At 40.5% G+C, this 22665-nt stretch overlaps 1 protein-coding gene across 9 annotated transcripts in view; it reads right to left on the bottom strand.

Annotated features, from left to right (window-relative positions):
• The window catches only part of ARID1B (AT-rich interaction domain 1B), a 440026-nt gene that overhangs the window by 108500 nt on the left and 308861 nt on the right, over nt 1-22665 (bottom strand). For all 9 annotated transcript variants that reach the window (XM_070795595.1, XM_070795600.1, XM_070795596.1 and 6 more), the window contains one exon: nt 20439-20682. In XM_070795595.1, coding sequence (XP_070651696.1) covers nt 20439-20682 — 244 coding nt within the window. The remainder of the gene's footprint in view (nt 1-20438; nt 20683-22665) is intronic.

The raw sequence follows: 22665 nt of genomic DNA, 5'->3' as shown, positions 1-22665 counted from the left end.
GTCCCTGGGATTCTCCAGGCAAGAACACTGGAGTGGGTTGCCATGTCCTTCTCCAATGCATTTAAAGTGAAAACTGAAAGTGAAGTCGCTTAGTCGTGTCCGACTCTTAGCGACCTCATGGACTGCAGCCCACCAGGCTCCTCCATCCATAGGATTTTCCAGGCAAGAGTACTGGAGTGGGGTTCATTTCTAAAACACAAAGTCCTTGTTGTTGTTGTTGTTCAGTCACTCAGTTGTGTCTAACTCTTTGTGACCCCGTGGACTGCAGCACGCCAGGCTTCCCTGTCCTTCATCATCTCCCAGAGTTGCCAAAACTCATGTCCATCAAGTCGGTGATGCCATCCAACCATCTCATACTCTGTCATCCCCTTTTCCTTCTGACTTCAATCTTTCCCAACATCAGGGTCTTTTCCAATGAGTCAGCTCTTCACATCAGTTGGCCAAAGCATTGGCGCTTCAGCTTCATCATCAGTCCTTCCAATGAATATTCAGGGTTGATTTCCTTTAGGATTGACTGGTTTGATCTCCTTGTAGTCCAAGGGACTCTCAAGAGTCTTCTCCAACACCACAGTTCAAGAGCATCAGTTCACTGGTGCTCAGCCTTCTTTAAAGTCCAACTCTCACATTCATACATGACTACTAGAAAATCATAGCTTTGACTAAATGGACGTTTGTTGGCAAAGTAATGTCTCTGCTTTTTAATATGCTATCTAGGTTTGTCATAGGTTTTCTTCCAAGGAGCAAGGGTCTTTTAATTTCATGGCAGCGGTCACTGTCCACAGTGGTTTTAGAGCCCAAGAAAATAAAGTCTGTCACTATTTTCATTGTTCCCCCATCTATTTGCCATGAAGTGATAGGACCAGATGCTATGATCTTAGATTTCTGAATGCTGAGTTTTAAGCCAGATTTTTTCATTCATCTTTCTCACCTTCAAGAGGTTCTTTAGTTCCTCTTTGCTTTCTACTATAAGGGTGGTGTCATATGCATATCTGAGGTTATTGATATTTCTCCCAGCAATCTTGATTCCAGCTTGTGCTTTATCCAGCCCAGCATTTTGCATGATGTACTCTGCACACAAGCTAAGTAAGCAAGGTGACAATGTACAACCTTGATGTACTCCTTTTACAATCTGGAACCAGTCCGTTGTTCCATGTCCATTTCTAATTGTTGCTTCTTGACCTGTATACAGGTTTCTTAGGAGGCAGGTAAGGTGGTCTGATATTCCCATCTCTCAGAATTTTCCACAGTTCGTTGTGATCCACATATCCAAAGGCTTTAGTGTAGTCAATCAAGCAGAAGTAGATGCTTTTCTGGAACTCTCTTGCTTTTTCTATGATCCAATGGATGTTGGCAATTTGATCTCTGGTGACTTTTCTAAATCCAGCTTGAATATGTGGAAGTTCTCAGTTCACGTACTGTTGACTAGCCTGGAGGATTTTGAGCATTACTTGCTAGCACGTGAAGTGAGTGCAATTGTGTGGTAGTTTGAACACTCTTTGGCATTGCCCTTCTTTGGGATTGAAATGAAAACTGACCTCTTCTAGTCCCATGGCCATTGCTGAGTTTTCCAAAATTGCTGGCAGCACTTTAACAGCATCATCTTTTAGGGTTTCAAATAGCTCAGCTAGAATTCTATCACCCCTACTACCTCATTCATAGCGACGCTTCTTAAGGCCCACTTGACTTCGCATTCCAGGATGTCTGGTTCTAGGTGAGTGATCACATGATAGTGGTTATCTGGGTCATTAAGATCTTTTTTGTAGAGTTCTTCTGTGTATTCTTGCTACCTCCTCTTAATATCTTCTGCTTCTCTTAGGTTCATATCATTTCTGTCCTTTATTATGCCTGTATTTGCATGAAATATTTCCTTGGTATGTCTAACTTTCTTGAAGAGATCTCTAGAGTCTTTCCCACTCTATTGTTTTCCTCTATTTCTTTGCAATGCTCACTTACAAAGGCTTTCTTATTTCTCCTTGCTATTTTTTGGAACTCTGCATTCAAATGGGTGTATTTTTCCTTTTCTCCTTTGCCTTTTGTTTCTCTTCTTTTCTCAGCTATTTGTAAGGCCTCTTTACAAATAGCTGATCCTAACACAAAGTATTGGTTAGGATCCTTTCTTTGCTGTGATAAAGGACAAACATGATTTTCTTTATAGATGGCAATGGTGGATAGCATGGTGGGCCCTATATCTACGGAAATCACTGAACATCTTATCTACGATCATATCCAAATCAATGTGATTAGATAGTGCAGTTCTGCAATGCAAGCAGCAAAGACTTCCCCGGTCATCTTTATAGTAAACCAAAATATCTGCATAACACCTAAGAGCAATGGTGTGAGTGAAAAATGAGCTTTAAATAATCCATAAATTCAATGAATGTCCTAGTCTTAAGCATTTATTTAGATGTTTTGGAAAATCCATAAATTATTTTGAGTATAGCATCTCTCTGTAGGTGTCTCCTGTTTAATCTGTTTCAATAAAGGGAAAAACTTTTTTTTCTTATTCAGATTCATGAAGCCAGCTACCCCAGTGTGCTCCAAAGCGACATTTAAAATGTGGAATCTGCTCAGGATGCAGCTTAGTGCTTACAGTGAACAATTTACTAAAGGACTTGACTATGGACTCCCAGTATTTACTAATGTTTGGAGTGTTTTAAATAGGATCTCACTCTTACCAGGAGGTGCTGTATCAGGGTAAGGAAGGTGGAAAGCCAGCTGTGAACAGGCTGTCAACACAATACCTTACTATGAACCAACTCTATCTCAAACTAGAGTATAAAATAGAAAGGAACACTTTCCTCTTCCTGTACCCTCCAAATGGGAACAAAGAGCCATAGCAACCTGCTCCCTCAACTTTAAACAGCAAACATGAACCTTGGATGACAAACCTTTCTCTGTCTTATGGTTCAAAAGTTCATTCAAAATAGGGTAAGATTTTCCCAAGTCCTTACCCAAGAAATTGCAAACTGTTGATGTGTCACTGGTTCCTGAAAATAAAAATCAGTACTGCAGAGGCATAACATGTGTATTTCTACGGCATGAAGGTAATGAAGAAATCCCCAAGAACATGACAGAACCCTTACAAGAACCACATATCTTCACTCCAAACATGCAAATACCTGCTGTATTGTGTTTCCAACTATTCCCTCCACTGTTATGAGTGTTATGAGTCTCACTATTAACCTCACCGCTGAAGTCCAACACAGAGTAGGTGCAAAGGCCTATCACCCATTTTACATAAAAATTATGCCCTCAAAGGGTTGTACTATAAACTCTCTGGGTTTTGTTTTTTGTAAGCTTGCTATTATACATTATTATTTTACTTGGCCCACTGGATTCAAACCAGAAGTTTTCTAATTGCCCTCTGGTATTAAGTACTGGTTCCAAATAGGAAAAGGAGTTCATCAAGGCTGTATATTGTCACCCTGTTTATTTAACTTATATGCAATGAGTACATCATGAGAAATGCTGGACTGGAAGAAACAGAAGATGGAATCAAGATTGCCGGGAGAAATATCAATCACCTCAGATATGCAGATGACACCACCCTTATGGCAGAAAGTGAAGAGGAACTCAAAAGCCTCTTGATGAAAGTGAAAGTGGAGAGTGAAAAAGTTGGCTTAAAGCTCAACATTCAGAAAATGAAGATCATGGCATCCAGTCCCATCACTTCATGGGAAATAGATGGGGAAACAGTGGAAACAGTGTCAGACTTTATTTTTCTGGGCTCCAAAATCACTACAGATGGTGACTGCAGCCATGGAATTAAAAGACACTTACTCCTTGGAAGGAAAGTTACGACCAACCTAGATAGCATATTCAAAAGCAGAGACATTACTTTGCCAACAAAGGTTCGTCTAGTCAAGGCTATGGTTTTTCCTGTGGTCATGTATGGATGTGAGAGTTGGACTGTGAAGAAGGCTGAGCACCGAAGAATTGATGCTTTTTCACTGTGGTGTTGGAGAAGACTCTTGAGAGTCCCTTGGACTGCAAGGAGATCCAACCAGTCCATTCTGAAGGAGATCAGCCCTGGGATTTCTTTGGAAGGAATGATGCTAAAGCTGAAACTCCAGTATTTTGGCCACCTCATGCGAAGAGTTGACTCACTGGAAAAGACTCTGATGCTGGGAGGGATTGGGGGCAAGAGGAGAAGGGGGTGACAGAGGATGAGATGGCTGGATGGCATCACTGACTCGATGGATGTGAGTCTCAGTGAACTCCGGGAGTTGGTGATGGACAGGGAGGCCTGGCGTGCTGTGATTCATGGGGCTGCAAAGAGTCGGACACGACTGAGTGACTGATCTGATCTGATCTGATTAAGTACTAGAGCTACCTAATGTCTTTCATGAGGAAGCCCATTGGATAACCTCACTACATGACACTCATTAAAGTCCTTTGGGGTAGACACTTTCCTACAAAGAACTGGAGGTAAGAAACTAAAAGGCTCTCTCCAAGGCGCGTGGTAAGTCAAGTCAGGGAATACGAGGTAAAACAGACTATTCAGTTCAGTTTCAGTCGCTCAGTCGTGTCCGACTCTTTGCGACCCCATGGACTGCAGGATGCTAGGCCTCCCTGTCCATTACCAACTCCCGGAGTTTACTCAAACTCATGTCTATTGAGTCGATGATGCCATCCAACCATCCAACCATCTCATCCTCTGTCATCCCCTTCTCCTCCTGCCTTCAATCTTTCCCAGCATCAGGGTCTTTTCAAATCAGTTAGTTCTTCACGTCAGTTGGCCAAAGGATTGGAGTTTCAGCTTCAACATCAGTCCTTCCAATGAATATTAAGGACTGATTTCCTTTAGGACGGACTGGTTGGATCTCCTTGCAGTCCAAGGGACTCTCAAGAGTCTTCTCCAACACCACAGTTCAAAAGCATCAATTCTTCAGCGCTCAGCTTTCTTTATAGTCCAACTCTCACATCCATACATGACTACTGGAAAAACCATAGCCTTGACTAGATGGACCTTTAGTTGGGAAAGTAATGTCTCTGCTTTTTAATATGCTGTCTAGGTTGGTCATAACTTTTCTTCCAAGGAGCAAGCGTCTTTTAATTTCATGGCTGCTATCACCATGGGCAGTGATTTTGGAGCCCGCCAAAATAACGTCTGTCACTATTTCCACTGTTTCCCCTTCTATTTGTCATGAAGTGATGAGACCAGATGCCATGATCTTAGATTTTTGAATGTTGAGCTTTAAGCCAACTTTTTCACTCTCCTCTTTCACTTTCATCAAGAGACTGTTTAGTTCTTCTTCGCTTTCTGCCATAAGGGTGATGTCATCTGCATATCTGAGGTTATTGATATTTTTCCCGGCAATCTTGATTCCAGCTTGTGCTTCATCCAGCCCAGCATTTCTCATGATGTACTCTGCATATAAGTTAAATAAGCAGGGTGACAATATACAGCCTTGATGTACTCCTTTTCCTATTTGGAACCAGCCTCTTAAGACTCTGTATGCAGGTCAGGAAGCAACAGTTGGAACTGGACATGCAACAATAGACGGGTTCCAAAGCAGACTATTAGCCTTTACTATTCCGATCTCTAAAATCTTTAACTCAAGATAAACCAGAGCCCTAAACATATACAGGAAATACTCAGCACTAAAATGTAACATTCTTAGTCTGGACTATTCCTAAAAGACCTACAAGGTGTGAGAGAGGGGCAGGGTCTGATTTTACTGAGGTATGATTTTCAATCTTGTGCTACAGTTGTTGAGGGACCTGAACAATGTGGCTTAACCAGGGTGCTCACTTTGTTCCCAGTGCCATTCAGTTCAGACCTTTACTCCTTCAATTCTGGTCAAGTGATTAAAAACTGCTTCTTTGTGAGCAATACCACTAAATAAAAGACAAAACCTTGAAAGTTTATCAACTTTAAGTGTGAAGACATGTTATAACCAAAGATTTAATTTGGGTGAAAGCAGGAGCCACTTCCATCTTTGTGATATTTGAGGATCTCAGGAGGTATCCCTTATGAACATCAGAGACACCCTGAAATATACAAACTACCATGCTGAAAATATGTTCAATGCCTGTACTCAGCATCATCATCAACATACACCCTTTCCATCAGCTTTAAAGCTCAGGTATACAATTTAAAAATCTTTAAGGTGCAGAAAAATCTTTGAGGAAAGAGAAGATTTGTTTGGATATAACATAGCTGGCCTGTCCTCCACCTGGAAATCTAGATCCACAGTACTCTGTCATCTGTAAGAAAGAGGTAGGTTCTGAACTTTACTTCTACAGAACACCAGACACAAAATGCAGAATAGCTACCAGCTAAATCTGTTCTAATCCTTGCTTTGATGTAAGGTAAGAGGCAGGGGAGGGGAAATCATAGAGCAGGCAAGTTTCTATTTCTCTTGAGAGGACAAATTAATAAAAATAAAACTTAATTTCCCCCTACTCTTACCCATTCTTATTCCTCCTCAATATTTTTCCTCTTTCTAGGATTCCTTTTTTCTTTGAGAAGCGTAATATCTGGCTGCCTTCTGAAGAAATGGGTATAGTGACAGATGAAAGACTTGTATTCATCGTATAATTCAGAATAAGGGAAAAAACCGACTGCTGTGCATTTAAGATTCTAACAACCTTGCAATTTTGAATAGTCGTTTCCCCCACCCGTTCTTTTGAAGAAATCTGCTTTTATTCTGTTAATAACTAACCACAGTTGCAGCAGCATGGATCCGATTAGCAGTTCTTATGGTACAAAGGGGAGAGGGAAAAAAAGCTGTGAACAGGGTTGCCAATTTGTCCACCTGGGCCCCCGGGAGAAAGATTAGATGAGGTGCCTGCCTGCTCCCTTTTTTCCACTTGATCGCTGCTCTATACTGCCTGATAGAGACAGGCCTTTTGAAAGCCAAGGCACTTTCTTTCCTTTAATAATAGTTTCACTTGCTTCCATCCCCTCTTGTCAACAAATTTCTCATTCTGGATCCCAATATGTCAGGACAACTCTCAAGTGTAAACATAAGTAGCTATGGAAAGTACCCACACGCTGATGCTCACCTGTGTCAAGATGTTTGGCATCTACCATAGGGACCCAAAGAGGAGTCTACACACAGAGACCCTGCAGGGAGGGGGCCCACGCTTTCCAGACAGCAAGGTGGGACACATGGTCAGTCCACAGGCATTTCTGTGCTACTTCTGGATGAAAGAAAGTAGGAAAAGATATACAGTCTGGGAGTTTACTGGGATTTTAGGAAAATGGCATAGTATATATAAATTTGGGACTGACAGTAAAAATACTGGCATTGCAGGTGACATGGTTTCTACGTATTTTCTATATAGGTGTATAATAATGCATGTACTAAAATAAAACACTATTTTCTCAAAGTGTTTAAAAATTCACTGCGTTTATAATTACACTTAATAATGAGAGCTTACTGTCATGATAAAACTTCCTTGGTATAAAACAACTTGTAACAGCAAAAGTGAAAGCACTGTAATATGCTGAAAAAGTTTAAAAAGAAACCCAAGGCTTCTGACTGAAATCTCTATGTTCTAAGCAGCACAACCAACCCTCTATTATTTTTACTTAAAGGTACTGGGGTAGCCGGTGGGGCGGGGTGGGCAGCGGTGATGAGCTCAGGAGTATGCCTCCTAGGAACAAAGGATGACGAGGCTATGGGCAAAGCACCACTCTAGAGGCACCTGCAGAGGGGCCTGGTGGGCGAGCCCAGGTCAGCAGCGCCTCTGATACAGGGGCCACTCCGAGAGAGCAGGATATTAACTGCTGCAGCACAAACAGGAAGGAGGACGTTCTGGATCACATCCTCATGTGTTTTTTATCTACTCTTTTATTTCAGATTTTAAATAAACGTTCAGCAAGTATCCTTCTTTTTCATGAATACGTGTTTCTTACCTACCTCGGCTTGTCACTTTCACATATCTGGAGCCTAGTATTTGTGTATTGCTGAAACATAAATTCCAGCCCTTAGCTAACATTTCATGTTTACCTAGCCAGTGCTGACCATGGATACTTGGAAACGAGAATACTATCTGGGTAATGACAAAACCCTCCCAAGAGCCAATATGTTTCTAATTGGCCATTTTCTTTGAAGATATGGTTAGTTACTAACAACAGATATTTATTAAAAAAAGATGAGATAATGAAAAAAACTGGACAATACACAAGCCCAGAATGTTGCTATGTACTTATGTGACACAATTTCTGTACATGATGGATTAGAATCAGGCAGGGTCTACATATGAAGAGGTCTGGTTTAAACTGACAGATTTTGGGACCACTATTTCAGGTTCTGTTTTGGAGAGGAAGAAAACAGAATAATCTTATCACAGTGGAATCTCTTCCCAGAGGGAAGGCAAATAGAATGATCCCATGAACTGTGAACTGTGGGCTTCCCAGGTGGCACTTATGGTAAAGAATTCCCCTGCCAAATCAGGAGACATAAGGGATGTGGGTTCAACCCCTGGGTTGGAAAGATCCCCTGGAGGAGGGCATTTTTGCCCTCCAGTATTCTTGCCTGGAAAATCCCATGGACAGGGGAGACTGGCAGGCTACAGTCCATAGAGTTGCAAAGAGTCAGATACGACTGAAACAACTTAGCACATAAACTGTGAAACACAGATGCAGAAAGATGGCTTCCAGCCATAGGATGAAAGGCCATGTAAGTTATAAATTTCAGTATTTTCTTTTCTTGAATACTTGTTTATTCTAAGAGAATTATGAACTCTTTAATTGGGCCAACATTTCTGGAGTGCCTTTTAGTTGTCAAGCACTGTTCTTGGCACTGAGGGTAAAAAGGAAGCAATGATCACTGCCTTCAAGAGGCTCCTGGGCTAGCTCGAGGACCCTGAACAACAGGATAGACAGTAGGACTCTCTTTTGGTATGGAGGAATCGGTATGACCTTGCAAAAGAAAAGACAATGGAGTTGCGTCTTGAAAGCTAAGTAGGAGTTTGACAGTTGGTAACGGGCAGGATGGATCCAGGCAAAAGGAATTCAGTTCTGAAGGAGGAAAGATCTGACCCAAAGCCCCTCTTAGTAGAAACAGGGAATACTAAACTAGTTTACTCTGTCCACTTCCAGAAAAAGTAACATGCAACATTAAACAAACAAAAAACTATGCACTGGGGTTCAACTCTCTTAAAAATACATGTTTTTTCCTTTTTTGCAAGTAGAATTTAAATAATGTGATTCTTGGATTTTGTGTGAAACAGACTTAAAGAAACAACTGTGAAAATAAGGGATTCTATTACTAACTGAATTAGGCCTGAGACTATAACAATTATTTTATCATAAAGATTTTTTCTCATGACATTACAGTTTCAATTGAATTAGAACCTAGCTATAGAAAGTTTTTTTAAAAAAGGTAATATGCTGCCCCATAACAAATGAGCTATTTATCACTAAGCTTTTCTATGACCCACACATACATGATCATAACTGGGAGTACTAGTTTCCTTTTAAAACATGCCCTGCCTATTCAAAAGTCAAGGGAAGTGTTAGCTGAAATGGATACAAGTGGTCCCTTTCACATTCCACAAAATCTTTCTCTGCACCACTTTTACAGCACCAGACTCTCCCTATTTTCCCTTTCATTCACTGGCTGTTCTTTTTCCTCTTCATGGTCTCTTACATTTTGGAGAGCCCTAGGGTTCAGTCCTCAGAATTCTTCTCTCAGTACTTCCAGCCCTGGCTACACATAATAATCACCTGGACAGCTTACCACAGAGTATTCCATTCAGACCCATTAAGCTGGCATCTCTGGGGTCCGGCCCAGGACGTTTCACGTACCCAGAGTTGAGAACCACTGACCTCACTCATTCCCCAGATCAGGAGCTCTCAGATGGCAACTTCAGCTTCAGCTAGGAACTTGCCGGAAACGCAAATTTTCCAGCTTCACCCAAACCTACTGAGTCAGAAACTGGGTGTGGGGTCTAGCCATCTGTGCTCTCACTGGCCCTCCAAGCGACTGTGGTGCAGGACAGGAGTCCTGGGTGACAGCATCTAGATCCCTAATGACTCATAGGCTTTCTTCTCCAGCCTAGATCTCTACTCGGAATCCAGAGTCTTCGTATAACCAGCTGCCTATTCAAAAGTCACCTTCTGGATGCCATACAGGCTTCTCAAATGTTACATCATAAAAACCAAACTCCAGATTTCTCTTTCAAAAATTTACTCCTTCTTTTGTCTTCCACTGGACAGAACCACTGTTTACCACCAATCTCTCAGGCCAAAAACATCCTGTCCCCACTACTGCTACCCACACATCTAGCCATGATCAAGCCCCCACCCTCCCCCTGGCTACTGCAACAACCCCCTAATGGGTCCCGCTGTTTCTGCCCTGCCCCTCTGTAGTCCACTCAGCAGCCACAATGACCCTTTTACAGTTTGTCCTGGATCATTGCCATTCTCTGCCTTCTCCACCATCACTCTTAAATTCCTCAATTCCAATCATAACCTACAAAACCCTATAGAAGCTGGTCTTGCTGCTAAGTCACTTCAGTCGTGACCGACTCTGTGCGACCCCATAGACGGCAACCCACCAGGCCTCCCCGTCCCTGGGATTCTCCAGGCAAGAACACTGGAGTGGGTTGCCATTTCCTTCTCCAATGCATGAAAGTGAAAAGTAAAAGTGAAGTCGCTCAGTCGTGTCCGACTCCAGCGACTCCATGGACTGCAGCCTTCCAGGCTCCTCCGTCCATGGGATCTTCTAGGCAAAAGTACTGGAGTGGGGTGCCACTGCCTTCTCCAGCTGGTCTTGGGTTGCCCTCTAATCTAACCACCTATCATTCTGTTCCATCTCTCCTTCCCCACTATGCTTCAGCCCCAAAGACTTCCTTCTGGGTCCCCTGCCCGGCACTCAAACACACCCCTGTTTAGGGCCTTCGTACTCGCTCTTTGCTCTGCCTGGATACTTCACTCCTAGACTTGCTTTTGACCTTCATTCACTGAGCCTCTTGTTCGAATATTAATTTCTTAGAGACACGGTCCCTAATTATTGCCATCTAAAGAAGCAATCTGAAATAGAACTGCCATACGACCCAGCAATCCCACTGCTGGGCATACACACCAAGGAAACCAGAATTGAAAGAGACACGTGTACCCCAATGTTCATCGCAGCACTATTTATAATGGCTTTATTCCTTCAATTCTAGAAACATGCCCACAGCAAGCTGCATCGAGCACTTTATGAATTAATGACTAAAAGAAGAAAATGAGCAGTTGGCTAGTGGGCTCTCCTCAGAACATCATCTAATTCTCCCAACAGCAAAAGTGCAACATGCTACTAGCAAAAAAAAAAAAAAATTAAATGAATTAATACATTTGGCATCCTCAGCAAGGTCACGTTCTTGGCATTCAGCTATTCGCATTTAACGTAGTTTGCAAGTACAAACTCTTATGTCACTTTCTGTTTGGAAAAGAGAGTATCAACATTAACAATCTCTGGTTATATCATTTATAAACACGCAGATGTGGATTATTAAAGATTAATGCATTTTAGGACTGGTGTCGGCATTCCGTTTGTCTCTTGCCGAAACCAATTCTGTTCTTCATTAGTCAATGACAACCCATATCACCCTGTTATGGAAGAGAAATCAAAGGTGTAAGTGTGAATTGAGAGTAAGTGATGAAACTGATTAGTAAGAGACTTAACGGCTATAATCAATCAACACATCATAATAATCTTGGCTCCAGGGTTATCAGAAGATAGGGAAATAAACATGACACTCCATGTAAAACAGTTTTGTTCCTTTCACAACTACCATTTTTTTTTCCCTTTAGAAAGTAGAGTAACACATAAAAAGTTAGTGGAAATCAACTTCAGAAACATCTTGACTGGAAGAACTATTCACTTTATCACCATTTTCCAAAATGTAGTAAACTAACTTTTGAAACTTGTACTTTTAGGCTAAAATTAGTTCCTAAAAACTTTTGTGCCCCTCCTTTCCGATTCCTCATTCCCAGTGATGAAGAGAGTACAACAGGTCGATGCCAATAGCGTTAACACTGGCAGTGCACTGCTGGTTCAAGAAGCAACAGCAGTCAGTCAGTTAAGCAGAAGATGAGAGCAGTATCAGTCTACTCAGCTCAAGAAATGAAAATAAATGGCAAACAAGGCTTTGAAGTGCTTCTTCAGTGAATAAAGCAAAAAAAAAAAAAAACACCAAAAAATAGGGGAGAAGTGGGAGTGGACTGCTGGATCTAGTACGTCAGCACTTTCGTCACCGCTGAGCTTACAGAGCTGGATGAGGCACAAAACAGCACCCTGGTGACACAGGCTTTCCTGTATTTTCATACGCGGAAGATCAAAGAAAGGAAATGGAAAATGAGAGGAGAGTTTAAACTGAACTGCATGACTTAATTTTAACTAAGAGTGGGGAGCAAAACCAAGTGGGACTGTGTATTTTGAGAAAATCCCACTGTTCTCATTTCTAAATGTGAGAGGAGGATAAAAGGCTTACTTTGAAATTTGTTCAGATGGAAGAACTGGAACGATTTCTGCTTTTGGAAAGGAGGAGAAAAAACTCATTACCCAATGATCAGAATACCTGACTTGGGTCAGGAGCGACCTCTAAAGGGCAGAGTAGCTAAGAACGCTAGAGCAGCTGCTTCCAATGCAAGGACCTGGCTGCTGGTCAGCAACGGGGAACCTGCCCTTTAGAAACAGCAGGAGACCTAGGTACAGCCAGGATCCTGGCTGCATTCTAAATTAGTATCTTAAAGGGGGAGGCTCTAATAACCAGTAACCTTGCCACTGCAGCTCTCTAAAAGACAAAATACATTGTTGCTTTCTTAAGCGTTACTAAACATAATTTGGAAAGGATCTGAAATTACTGTTTTGTATAACACAAATATTTTACTTTGTAAGGGAAAAAAAATACTGGCTGAAGTTCTCTTTGGTGTGTAGAACTGCTGAATCGATGTTTTCTGGGCTGCCACAGATTAAAAACATGGATATATCAATGGCATTTTGTGCTTAAGATTTTTTTTTTCTCTGCACAGCTTGCCAATAAGCAGCATGCATCTTCCCGCAACAAGCTGTTGCAGGATTTCCACTTAACGAGAAGCCAAAAAGGAACACTTGATGGATGTTTCAAAATAATATTACCAGGTAGGGTGACTGTGCAGACTTTCAATAAAAATTTTTAGCGATTCTAATATTATCTTGAAAGGAAACTAGTTTAGAAGCACTTTTAGAAATTAACTCATAACTTTACCCTGAGTTTTATTAAACAAGGATAAATTAAAAAGTATAAAAATTACTTGTTTAGAATGGGTTGGGCTTGAGCCCTAAGAGTTCTAAAATCCAAGGGGAATGGATTAAAAAAGAGAGACACTGATTTGCATCCTCCGGTGTTCATTTCACAGGTACTAATCTTGATAAATTAGACCAGGAACTATCATTTCCTCTTACTAAAATCCTTCCTGTTCACTCCAGCCTATGACTAACTCCTAACTGCAATTCATTTTTCTCTTTCCCATTATAGCATCCTTCCAGAATCTGGTTGTCTGAATGTCAAATTAAGCAAGAAAATTAGTTGTTTTTTTTTTTTTTTGACCAGAGTATCTTCTTGTTTGTATCTGCAACTATATCAGCTCCTACAGAAATCTACTTAGCTCTCATTTTTGAGGCAGAGAGTAAAGCGGGTGAACACTTATACAGAAGAACTCTAAATATACCTTAACGCTGCCCAGAGTTATCTTCCATATTTAATCTACTATGTGCCACCTTCTTCGGAATTCATTCTTTCAGCGTCTGAGATTTTCCTGAGGGGCACAAATTCATTATTGGTAGCTGGTACACTAGATGCATCGCTCACCATCCAGGAACTGACATGATAAAGCTTCAAAGAATCAGGCTTAACCATAAAGTAACTGGTGCTTTATGAGAGCGGAAGGGCGATCTCTGGCAAAGCCATTTCTGCAGGCTCTTAAAACCCGTGATCCTTTTCAAAGGACAGCCACTTATTTGGCAGGTATGAGTCTCTGTAAGGAAAGAAGGACAGAGTAGCTCCGCCCGGGGAGGTGCCTGTGCAGAGAAGCTCAGGAGGGAAAGGCTCCAGCTGGTTGCAAAGGGAGGAAACCGGGAGAGGGGCGGGGGGTGAGGTGGTGCGCCACGAATGGAAAAAGATCAGAGCAAGCTTGAGAGACTGATGAAAGACGACTCTCCCCTTGCCCTCCTTCCTCCTTTCCAGCCGCTCAGCACTGAGGATACTCTGACCCATGGCCTCATGCTCTCTTCCGGCCAGTAGTCAATCTGAGGAAGGACGAGGTGGGAGGTGAGACACGGCAAAGAGCAATGGACATACAACTTAAAGGGAGGGGGTTTTACGTTCATATTTGATGAAATTTTATTTTGTTTCTGTCTATGACAGCTAGGAAAATGTTGACTTTGATTGGTCTTCTCATAACAAACATCTAATACTATGCCAGAAAAAGAATGGTTTGAAACAAATGTCTCTTTATCATGACATTAATGAGAATACCTACTTTTTTATCTTTGGTCCTAGTTTATTATCACCAATAGCCCTCTGCTGTCAGAAGAAAGTGATTAACTCTACCTAAAACTGGATTTGGTACAAACCCTTAAAAAGAAAAAGTGGGGAGGGGGCAGGAAATATGTTCAGGAATTTACAGTTTTTATCCTTAGATCTTTAATAATAAAACCAATGAACTCTCCTCAACAGTCTGAACATTTAAAGTTTCTATAGACAAAAATGTCTATCAGGCTATGAACAGTTAATATCTGCCTGCCTATCACCGTCCCCCACTGATGTTCACCGTTCTTAATATTTAAACACTGTTGCTGCTTACAGCACATGGAGAAAAAAGCTGACAAAAGCCTTTGTCCAATAAAATAAAAAAGTTCGGCTTATTTACATTTTTGCTTTGTTAGTAAACTGTAATGGTTGGCTCTGGAGGCAAGACAAGTGAAATTAACATTCACTAAATCTTTTGGCAACAGCAATGCATTCTGATGTTGTGCTGCGTCAGCTTCCACTATGTGTTAGGACGAATTAGGCCTGGTGTAAGACCTACACAATACACTGTGTTAGGACGAATCAGGCCCAGTGTAAGAACTACACAATACATTCGAGACCCAACAGTTTATTCTCCTTAAATGAGGTACATAACTTGATTCCTGGCTGTAACCCAGGAAGCAATGCAATGGGATCATTTATTAGAAGGAAAACAAAATGTTTACTATCATACATTTCAGAATCAACTGCACCCTAGGTTAGATTTACTTTATTTAAATGTGTACATACACACATACTAACAATTAGAAAGATGGGGAAATTTCTTTTTCTAAATATAAAAACATCAATCAGAAGAGGAATGAGAAATGAAACACTAAGTAAAAACCTAGAAAATGTTTAATGGCACTGAATGAACATATAACATATACATTTCTATTTTCAAACGCTTGTTTAAATTAGACCACCAAGCTGAATCCTTTCCCCCCTAACCATAGACAGCTGTGATGCTGGAGCCCAGTAATGTGCAGACAAAGGGAGAGAATCCATGTGGCTACTCAGCACAGAAAATCTCCATCCTGCTTTTCAAAAGAATGCAGGAAGGGAAAGCCCCACTGAGTTAGGGATGTGCCAGGGCCGATGTCGTGCCAGCGCATCACAGTACTTGTTCCCATGACACTCACAATGTTCGCGAGGCAGCATGACAGGAGGGCGAACGTGCAGTGGGCGGAGAAACGGTTTAACAGGCAAGAAACACAGTCAGCCATTCGGGGTGCTTTCCTGGGCTTTTGTTTATCCACCTCTGTGATACTTATCATTAGCTGTCGATTTCATTTACCAGAGCAGAGATGGAAAAAAATGACTGCTCTTCTTCAACAAACCCAGGGAGAGCCATGCTAGGAAGACTCTTCCCATAACATGCTGGCTTTACCTCACCCCAGCAATCAGATACACAACAGCTGTGCATTTTAATAATGACTTGCTGGAGAGACAATGATTGAAAGAGCCAATCTGTGACACATGGAGAGGAGGCAGCAAGATACAGCAGGAGTTAATGGGAGAGAAGTAGGCTCAGGGAAAACCAGTCAGTGCTGGGAATGGGAAGAAGGGTGAGGGAGAAAAGAAAGCAAACGGCTACAGACAGAAAAATACAGGGAAATTCCAAACAGATGTTTTCAAAAAGCAATCTGAGGATCATGCCCAGGGTGAGAAACCATGTAATCTCTGTCGGACATTTTTCTTTCATTGGTTCAGACTCAGAAGCAAATGTAGACAGACTGGAAATTATCTTAGAATCTAACGTGTGTGTGTGTGCTGTCTCTCAGTTGTGTCCAGCTCTTTGTGACCCCAAGGACTGCAGCCCTCCAGACTAATGTACAGACCAACAAAACTTAACATCAGGGCTAGAGATGGGGAAAGGAGGTGAGACTACTAAATCAGCTCTGAAGGGCTCATTTATTCTCTAAGGAAGCATGCCTGGATTTAGTTAAATATAAACCCCAAATGATCAACTTTATATTATCTCTAAAGTGTGGTTTTATTATTTATGACATAGTTCACAAAAGTATATTTTAAAAAAATTTTTAAAAGAAGGGCAGATAGACTAAAGGGAGGGGAAGACCACGTTTTTTTTCCCCCAATAAAATATGGCATGATTTTTAACAAATCCCCATAAAATAACACCACATAAAGTTTTCTGATGAGCATCTGTTAAAAATGCATGTTTGAATGTCCCTGGGTGTGGCTACGGAACAGAGTAGAGAAACAGGTGACATGTGGACTCGGGCCTCAAGGATGACTACCAAGAGCCCAGGACGAGAGTGCTGACAGTTCTGGGGCCCCTCTGTGTGAATCACAAAAGGGCGCCCTGTCTCCCCAGAGAGCTGCCGTATTTCACTGCCACTTACTCCTCTGGTCCACATCCCTGGTCCAACAAGCAACTTGCTCAAGTGAGTGTGGCAGCCCTGGCTAGGAACAGGGAGAGGGTGGGACTGATGTTGTCTAAATATATGCAGAAAGTGTAAGAAATAACCCAGGATTCTGATCTGCTCATCTATTGATAAATTTTATGCTAGACTGCCTGCCCATCACATCACACAGAAATCGATTTGCCAACAATCTTGAGTGCAGCAAGGGTTTTTAAAAAATGCTTGTCTTCTGTCTCCTCTTAACTTTCTCAGACTCAACCTCTCAGAAGAGCAACCACTGACCTACCTGTTGTTTTTTTTCAAGTTAGGAGAAAAATGGATTCAACTTTGTGAAACATTATGCTTTCATGGCTAGTTCTAGCGGTCCTACTGAATAATCTCAGTAAACTCAGCAAGTCATCACTGGGAGCTTTATATACATGTCCTCTGAATGGTACAAGAAAACCACTGGTGTAAGATTCAGACTTGTAGCCCAAACCCCCTGTGCTACTCTGGAGAGTAATGATCATGGACAAGTCTCTACATCTCATTTTGAATAACAACAATAACCGTAATCACAACAACAATTAACATGCACTGAATGGTTACTGCAAGCTTGCTTTATATACATTAACACATTTCATCTTTATAGTAACCCTGTGAGATGTGGTTATTATCTTTATAGACACAGAAACTGAGGCACAAGGAGGCTTAGCAGCTTGCCAAGTGGCAATAAAACGAGGAGGTGGGATCAGATGATTAAGAAAGTTTCTCTAGCTCAAATGTTACTTATAATTCCATCTGAGAGAAAGGAAAATAGATGCCAAAACTGCTTGCCAGATTTTGCAAGTGGTTATTCCTCTTAGAATGACACTAATATTAAAGAAATGTTCTATTTTCCATGTTTTACATGATTCTATTACTATACAGCTTCACACTCAGCAAAGATAATTCTGGATTTACCTGGATATCATGCCTCTGAAAACAAGTGGAACTTTTGCTGTGTAATTTCATCCCTGTACTAAATTTCACTGAATGGTTTTACCGAGCATCATGCAGAGTAATACAGGCTGCACTACGATGAGATGAAGTGAAGGCCCTGGCCCTGAGCAGTTAGAATTTCTGGCACAAGTTTACAAAACAAATAGACTTAAACATAGTTTCCAAGAAAGCTGAAAGTTTTCTATTGAAAACCCACTTTCCAAGAAGTTAACAGAGAAAAATCACAATCAGCTCCTGCCCTGAAGGTCCTGTGAAGGATAGGCCTCATAAGGCAAAAGGAGAAGAGGGTGGCAGAGAATGAGGTGGTTGGATGGCATCACCGACTCAATGGATATGAATTTGAGCAAACTCCTGGAGATATTGGAGGACAGGGAAGCCTGGAGTGCTGCAGTCCATGGGGTCCCAAAAAGTCAGACATGACTTAGCAACTGAACAATAAATAATAGGTCATCAGAATCACAGTTCGCTGAACAACTTTATCCTATGCAAAACACGACTGAGTACCAGACTCAGGACTTCCCTGGGGGCTCAGATGGTAAAGCATCTGTCTACAATGCGGGAGACCCGGGTTCGATCCCTGGGTCGGGAAGATCCTCTGGAGAAGGAAATGGCAATCCACTCCAGTACTATTGCTTGGAAAATTCCATGGACAGAGGAGCTTGGTAAGCTACAGTGCATGGGGTCACAAAGAGTCGGACACGACTGAGCGACTTCACTTTCCACTATAACATGTGCTATCACGCCCTCCAAATCAAGCTCTTTTGTTGGGTTGTGTGTGTTCCATACAGCATCAAAATCCAAACAGTGAAATAAAACTTTCAAAATCCCCAACTAGAATGCTAAATATATGTATGAAAACCACCAGATTGTGAACTACCCGTATTAGGGATTTTAAATGAAAAACTAAAATATTTTTGTATCTCAGAAAAGTTTTCATTTAGTTTACTAAGAAAAGTCTTTCTGATGCAATTCAGAAAAATGGGGTCAGTTCACTGACAAATATAGTATTTTACATATAACTTTCCAATGTTTAGGTAGGTAAGACCTCAAAAACCATCTCAATACCAAAAATTGTCTAAGGAATTCTGGAATATAGAGTATTCATAGCTTTAAAAAAATTAAAAGCAGGTAAATCCAGGTTTTATTATTAAAACAACCATTATAAGGACAAGCAAATATTTTTGAAAGAAAATTAAGATGCCTTCAAAAAATATATTAAAATTATATGTAATTCAAAATATGCATCTTGGGAACATAACATTTAGTCAAAAAAGCTAAGTGGAAAAGGACCACATATAGTTTTACATATGTAACTATACTTCATGATTTGCCCAGAATCTTCCTGGTTTATATATGTTCTACTGCAATTATTATTAGCAACCCTTATAGGCTCAAGTCTCTCAACGTGGCTGATAAATTATATAGTCATTTTTAATGTAATACATTTCTATAAAACTCAAAACTAAATGAAAATAACAATATATACTTCATTTATACTCTTTTAGAACCCAAAATAATCCACAAAGAATGATTTAAAATACATTCAGAGGATATCTGAGGCAGAGGAGAGGTACAGAGCTGAAGACAGGAAGGAACACACAGGTAAAAACAACAACTCCAGCTCTTAAATTGGATGGTGAGCCACGAGTACTCATTCGATAGTTGTTTCATAATTAGCATTTTTCATATGTTCTTATATGTTTATATACATATATAAAACTTTTATTTAAAAATAAAAAGAGCAAAATAATAAGATGGGGTAAAAATTACTATCCATGTTTTTAAGATAACAGAATAAACTATCAGAAAATTTATCAGCAATTCAATAGTAATTCTGACAGATGAGTAAAAAGTATTTTCTGGCAGCCACCTACATCATGCTAGCAAAAGTTACACAGAAAAAAATTTACATCTATTTGATGGATAAAGGAAAGCTGGTTGATATAAGAAAGAAAGCTGGAATAGGATGGGGCAACTGACAAATAAACAAATAAATAACCCCAAGTATATGATAAAGGAAGCAAAAGATTTACAAGAGTATGAGTACGGAAAGAGCTAATGCAAGAGGTTAATGGAACATGAACTTCTTCTATCAAAACTAAAAGGTAAGAGTTTGTATAAGTAACAAGGCCGTGAACGTATGCTGGCAAATTAAAACAGTGATAAGCATGAACATTAAAAATACTGTAGAAAATAACTTCCACAGTAATCTCACCTTATCAACAGAGGATCTTATTTAACAAAATCACTACGAAACATATCCTAAGAGAATAAGTAATTTTTTGGTGTAAGTTAAGGTAAACATGCAAACTGAAAGTAACAGGTGATTTTACTAAATCAGTGTTTATATTCATTAGTTGAGTATACTTAGGAACTAGGATGCTTGTATGCTTTAGTTGAGTATACTTAGGAACTAGGATGCTTGTATGCAGTTATACTCCTAACTTCTAATCATGGTCCCATCATTAGGTTTTTAAACAGTAAAAACATAATAATAATGGTATGTATGTTTTTATTGATGAAAACTAGGTCTGTATTTATTACAGAGTAAAATAGTAATTATTAAGAAATGAATACCTGGAATACTGGCAGGAGAAATTGGGCCAGATCGTGACTGGTTACTTCCTACAGGAGAGCCAACAGGAGAAGGCGATGGGCCCCCAGGGATGCTGGAGAGATGGGGAGATGCATGCGGAGAGAAAGGTGACTGAGCTGGGTTGCTCTGATCTCCTTGGCTGCTCGTGGACCCAGATGCACTGACTGCTGAGCTCAAAGTTGCTTCTGTTCCCGTGGGGAGGTCATCAATGGAGCCAGACAGGTCCTAAGGAGGAAAGAAATAGCATGCATTGATGGAGTAACACATATTTGGACAAATACCTATTCAAAACACTATTTGAAAATCTTAACCCTAACCTTTCAGAGTTTTTCTAGAGAACACCCCAAATTCAGAGCATGGCCACTTGTTATTAGAAGACTTTAATGAGGTCTCTTATAAGTTAAATCCATAGGATCTACTCTATGGCTAAAAAGTTTGTACCTTTCATTAAACTGTCTTACAGCTTTCCTTTAAGCTGTCAGCACCTAGTCCAACAAACCCGTCAAAGACTCACAGGAAAAGCATGCTAGGTGGTGATGTACCTACCATCTGAATGGAATGCCCGATTCATACAGGATCACTTCAGTAAACTAAAAACTAAAGGCTTTGGATCCTCCTACTTAAAGATCAATATTGGAGGGCTATCTGAATTTCAAAATATGATCTTCTAATGTAATAGCAATCCAAACTGTAACCTAACTGTAACCTAACCTTGTGGGAAGAAATTCTGATATTTTAGGTAATGCAAAAATTCTCTTATAAATAGAAGAGTGATGTATATTTTTATCTGGTATGATGAAAATAAATCCCTTTGAAGTTATGTTGGCAGAAATGAGTCCTAATGTTATAACTTACTACCTTTTTTTGAAACAGTCATTTGTTTATTAACTCTAGAAAAACAAGAGGTACCATACAGAAGGAAGTGCAACCAAAGTATATTATTTGGCCTAGCAGTGAACACTGAGTACTGGTATAGTATATATTTGTATTTGTTGTTGTTTAGTCGCTAAGTTGTGTCCGACTCTTTTGCGACCCCATGGACTGTAGCCTGTCATGCTACTCTGTCCGTGGGATTTCCCAGGCAAGAATACTAGAGTGGGATGCCATTTCCTTCTCCAATAACTTACTTTTTGTAACAGTTTTAAGCTAAACAAACAATCTTTAAGATCCTGTAACTTTACCATAATACCCTCTAAGGCAGATATTAAAACTCCCATTTGACAGACATAGAAAACAAATGTCAGAGAGTCAAGGTTACTGTTACCAGTTACAACACTGAGGACAGACAGCGCCTGCCAAAGATCATGACAGGAGAGAAGAGAAATGAGAAAACTGTCCTCTGAGCCCTCATCAGAGTGAGAGGAGACAGAACCTCACGGCGGGGCATAGAGGTCCCAAATGGGGTTCCCACCAACAGGAGCTCTGTACAGTGCAGGCCCGTGGCAGTGGCGAGGCTCCCACATCACTGACTCTGCAAACCGAGATGAGACCTGGAACTAGGTGCTGAATGAGCCCTAAAGGCTGAGAAGCAGGATAAAAGATATTTGTCTTGATAACTTAGAACTAAATACTGCAGAATGGGATCAGAAATACTAGGTCATGGTATTGTCTGTAAAGCAGATTCAACCCTAATTGACATCTTCCACTCACACAATTTTATCGTTTAATTTTACCTCACTGCTTACCACTGGGACTGCTAAAACTAGGGCTCTGGAAACTGATGGAGGAAGATGCTTAGGACCTGAAGAATGAATGTAGACCAGGCAGTGCAAAGGGGGCCACTAAAGCAGAGCTGGTTAGAGCTCTTCAGGGTACCCCAAAATGTCACAACATAAACTCAGGATGAGGATCCAAGACTCCTAGAAAGTTTATCTATTAACCATATATCATACAATTAACTTTTCTCTTTTTAACAGCCAAATTGCCAATGATTAAAAACATACTAAAGAATAGCTGATGAGATGAGAACCTCACAAAAAGATGATTATAGAAAAGCAAAAATTTCTTATACTAAGAAGAATAACATCTAAGTAAAACACAGTAATCTTCAATGTCATATAATTGAGCGTATGAGTGAGAAACCTAACAGTAGCAAGTGATTGAAAATATAACCCCTAGAAAAAGTATCATCAGAGCTCCAAAATAAAATGGGACAAACAGAATCATGTTTTCAGAATTCAGAGAAAAAAATATATTAATATAAATATC

This window comes from Bos indicus, chromosome 9 (assembly GCF_029378745.1).
Source record: "Bos indicus isolate NIAB-ARS_2022 breed Sahiwal x Tharparkar chromosome 9, NIAB-ARS_B.indTharparkar_mat_pri_1.0, whole genome shotgun sequence".
NCBI lineage: Eukaryota > Metazoa > Chordata > Mammalia > Artiodactyla > Bovidae > Bos > Bos indicus.
Note: the sequence above shows the minus strand (reverse complement) of the source record. Positions and strands in the feature narration are given on the sequence as shown.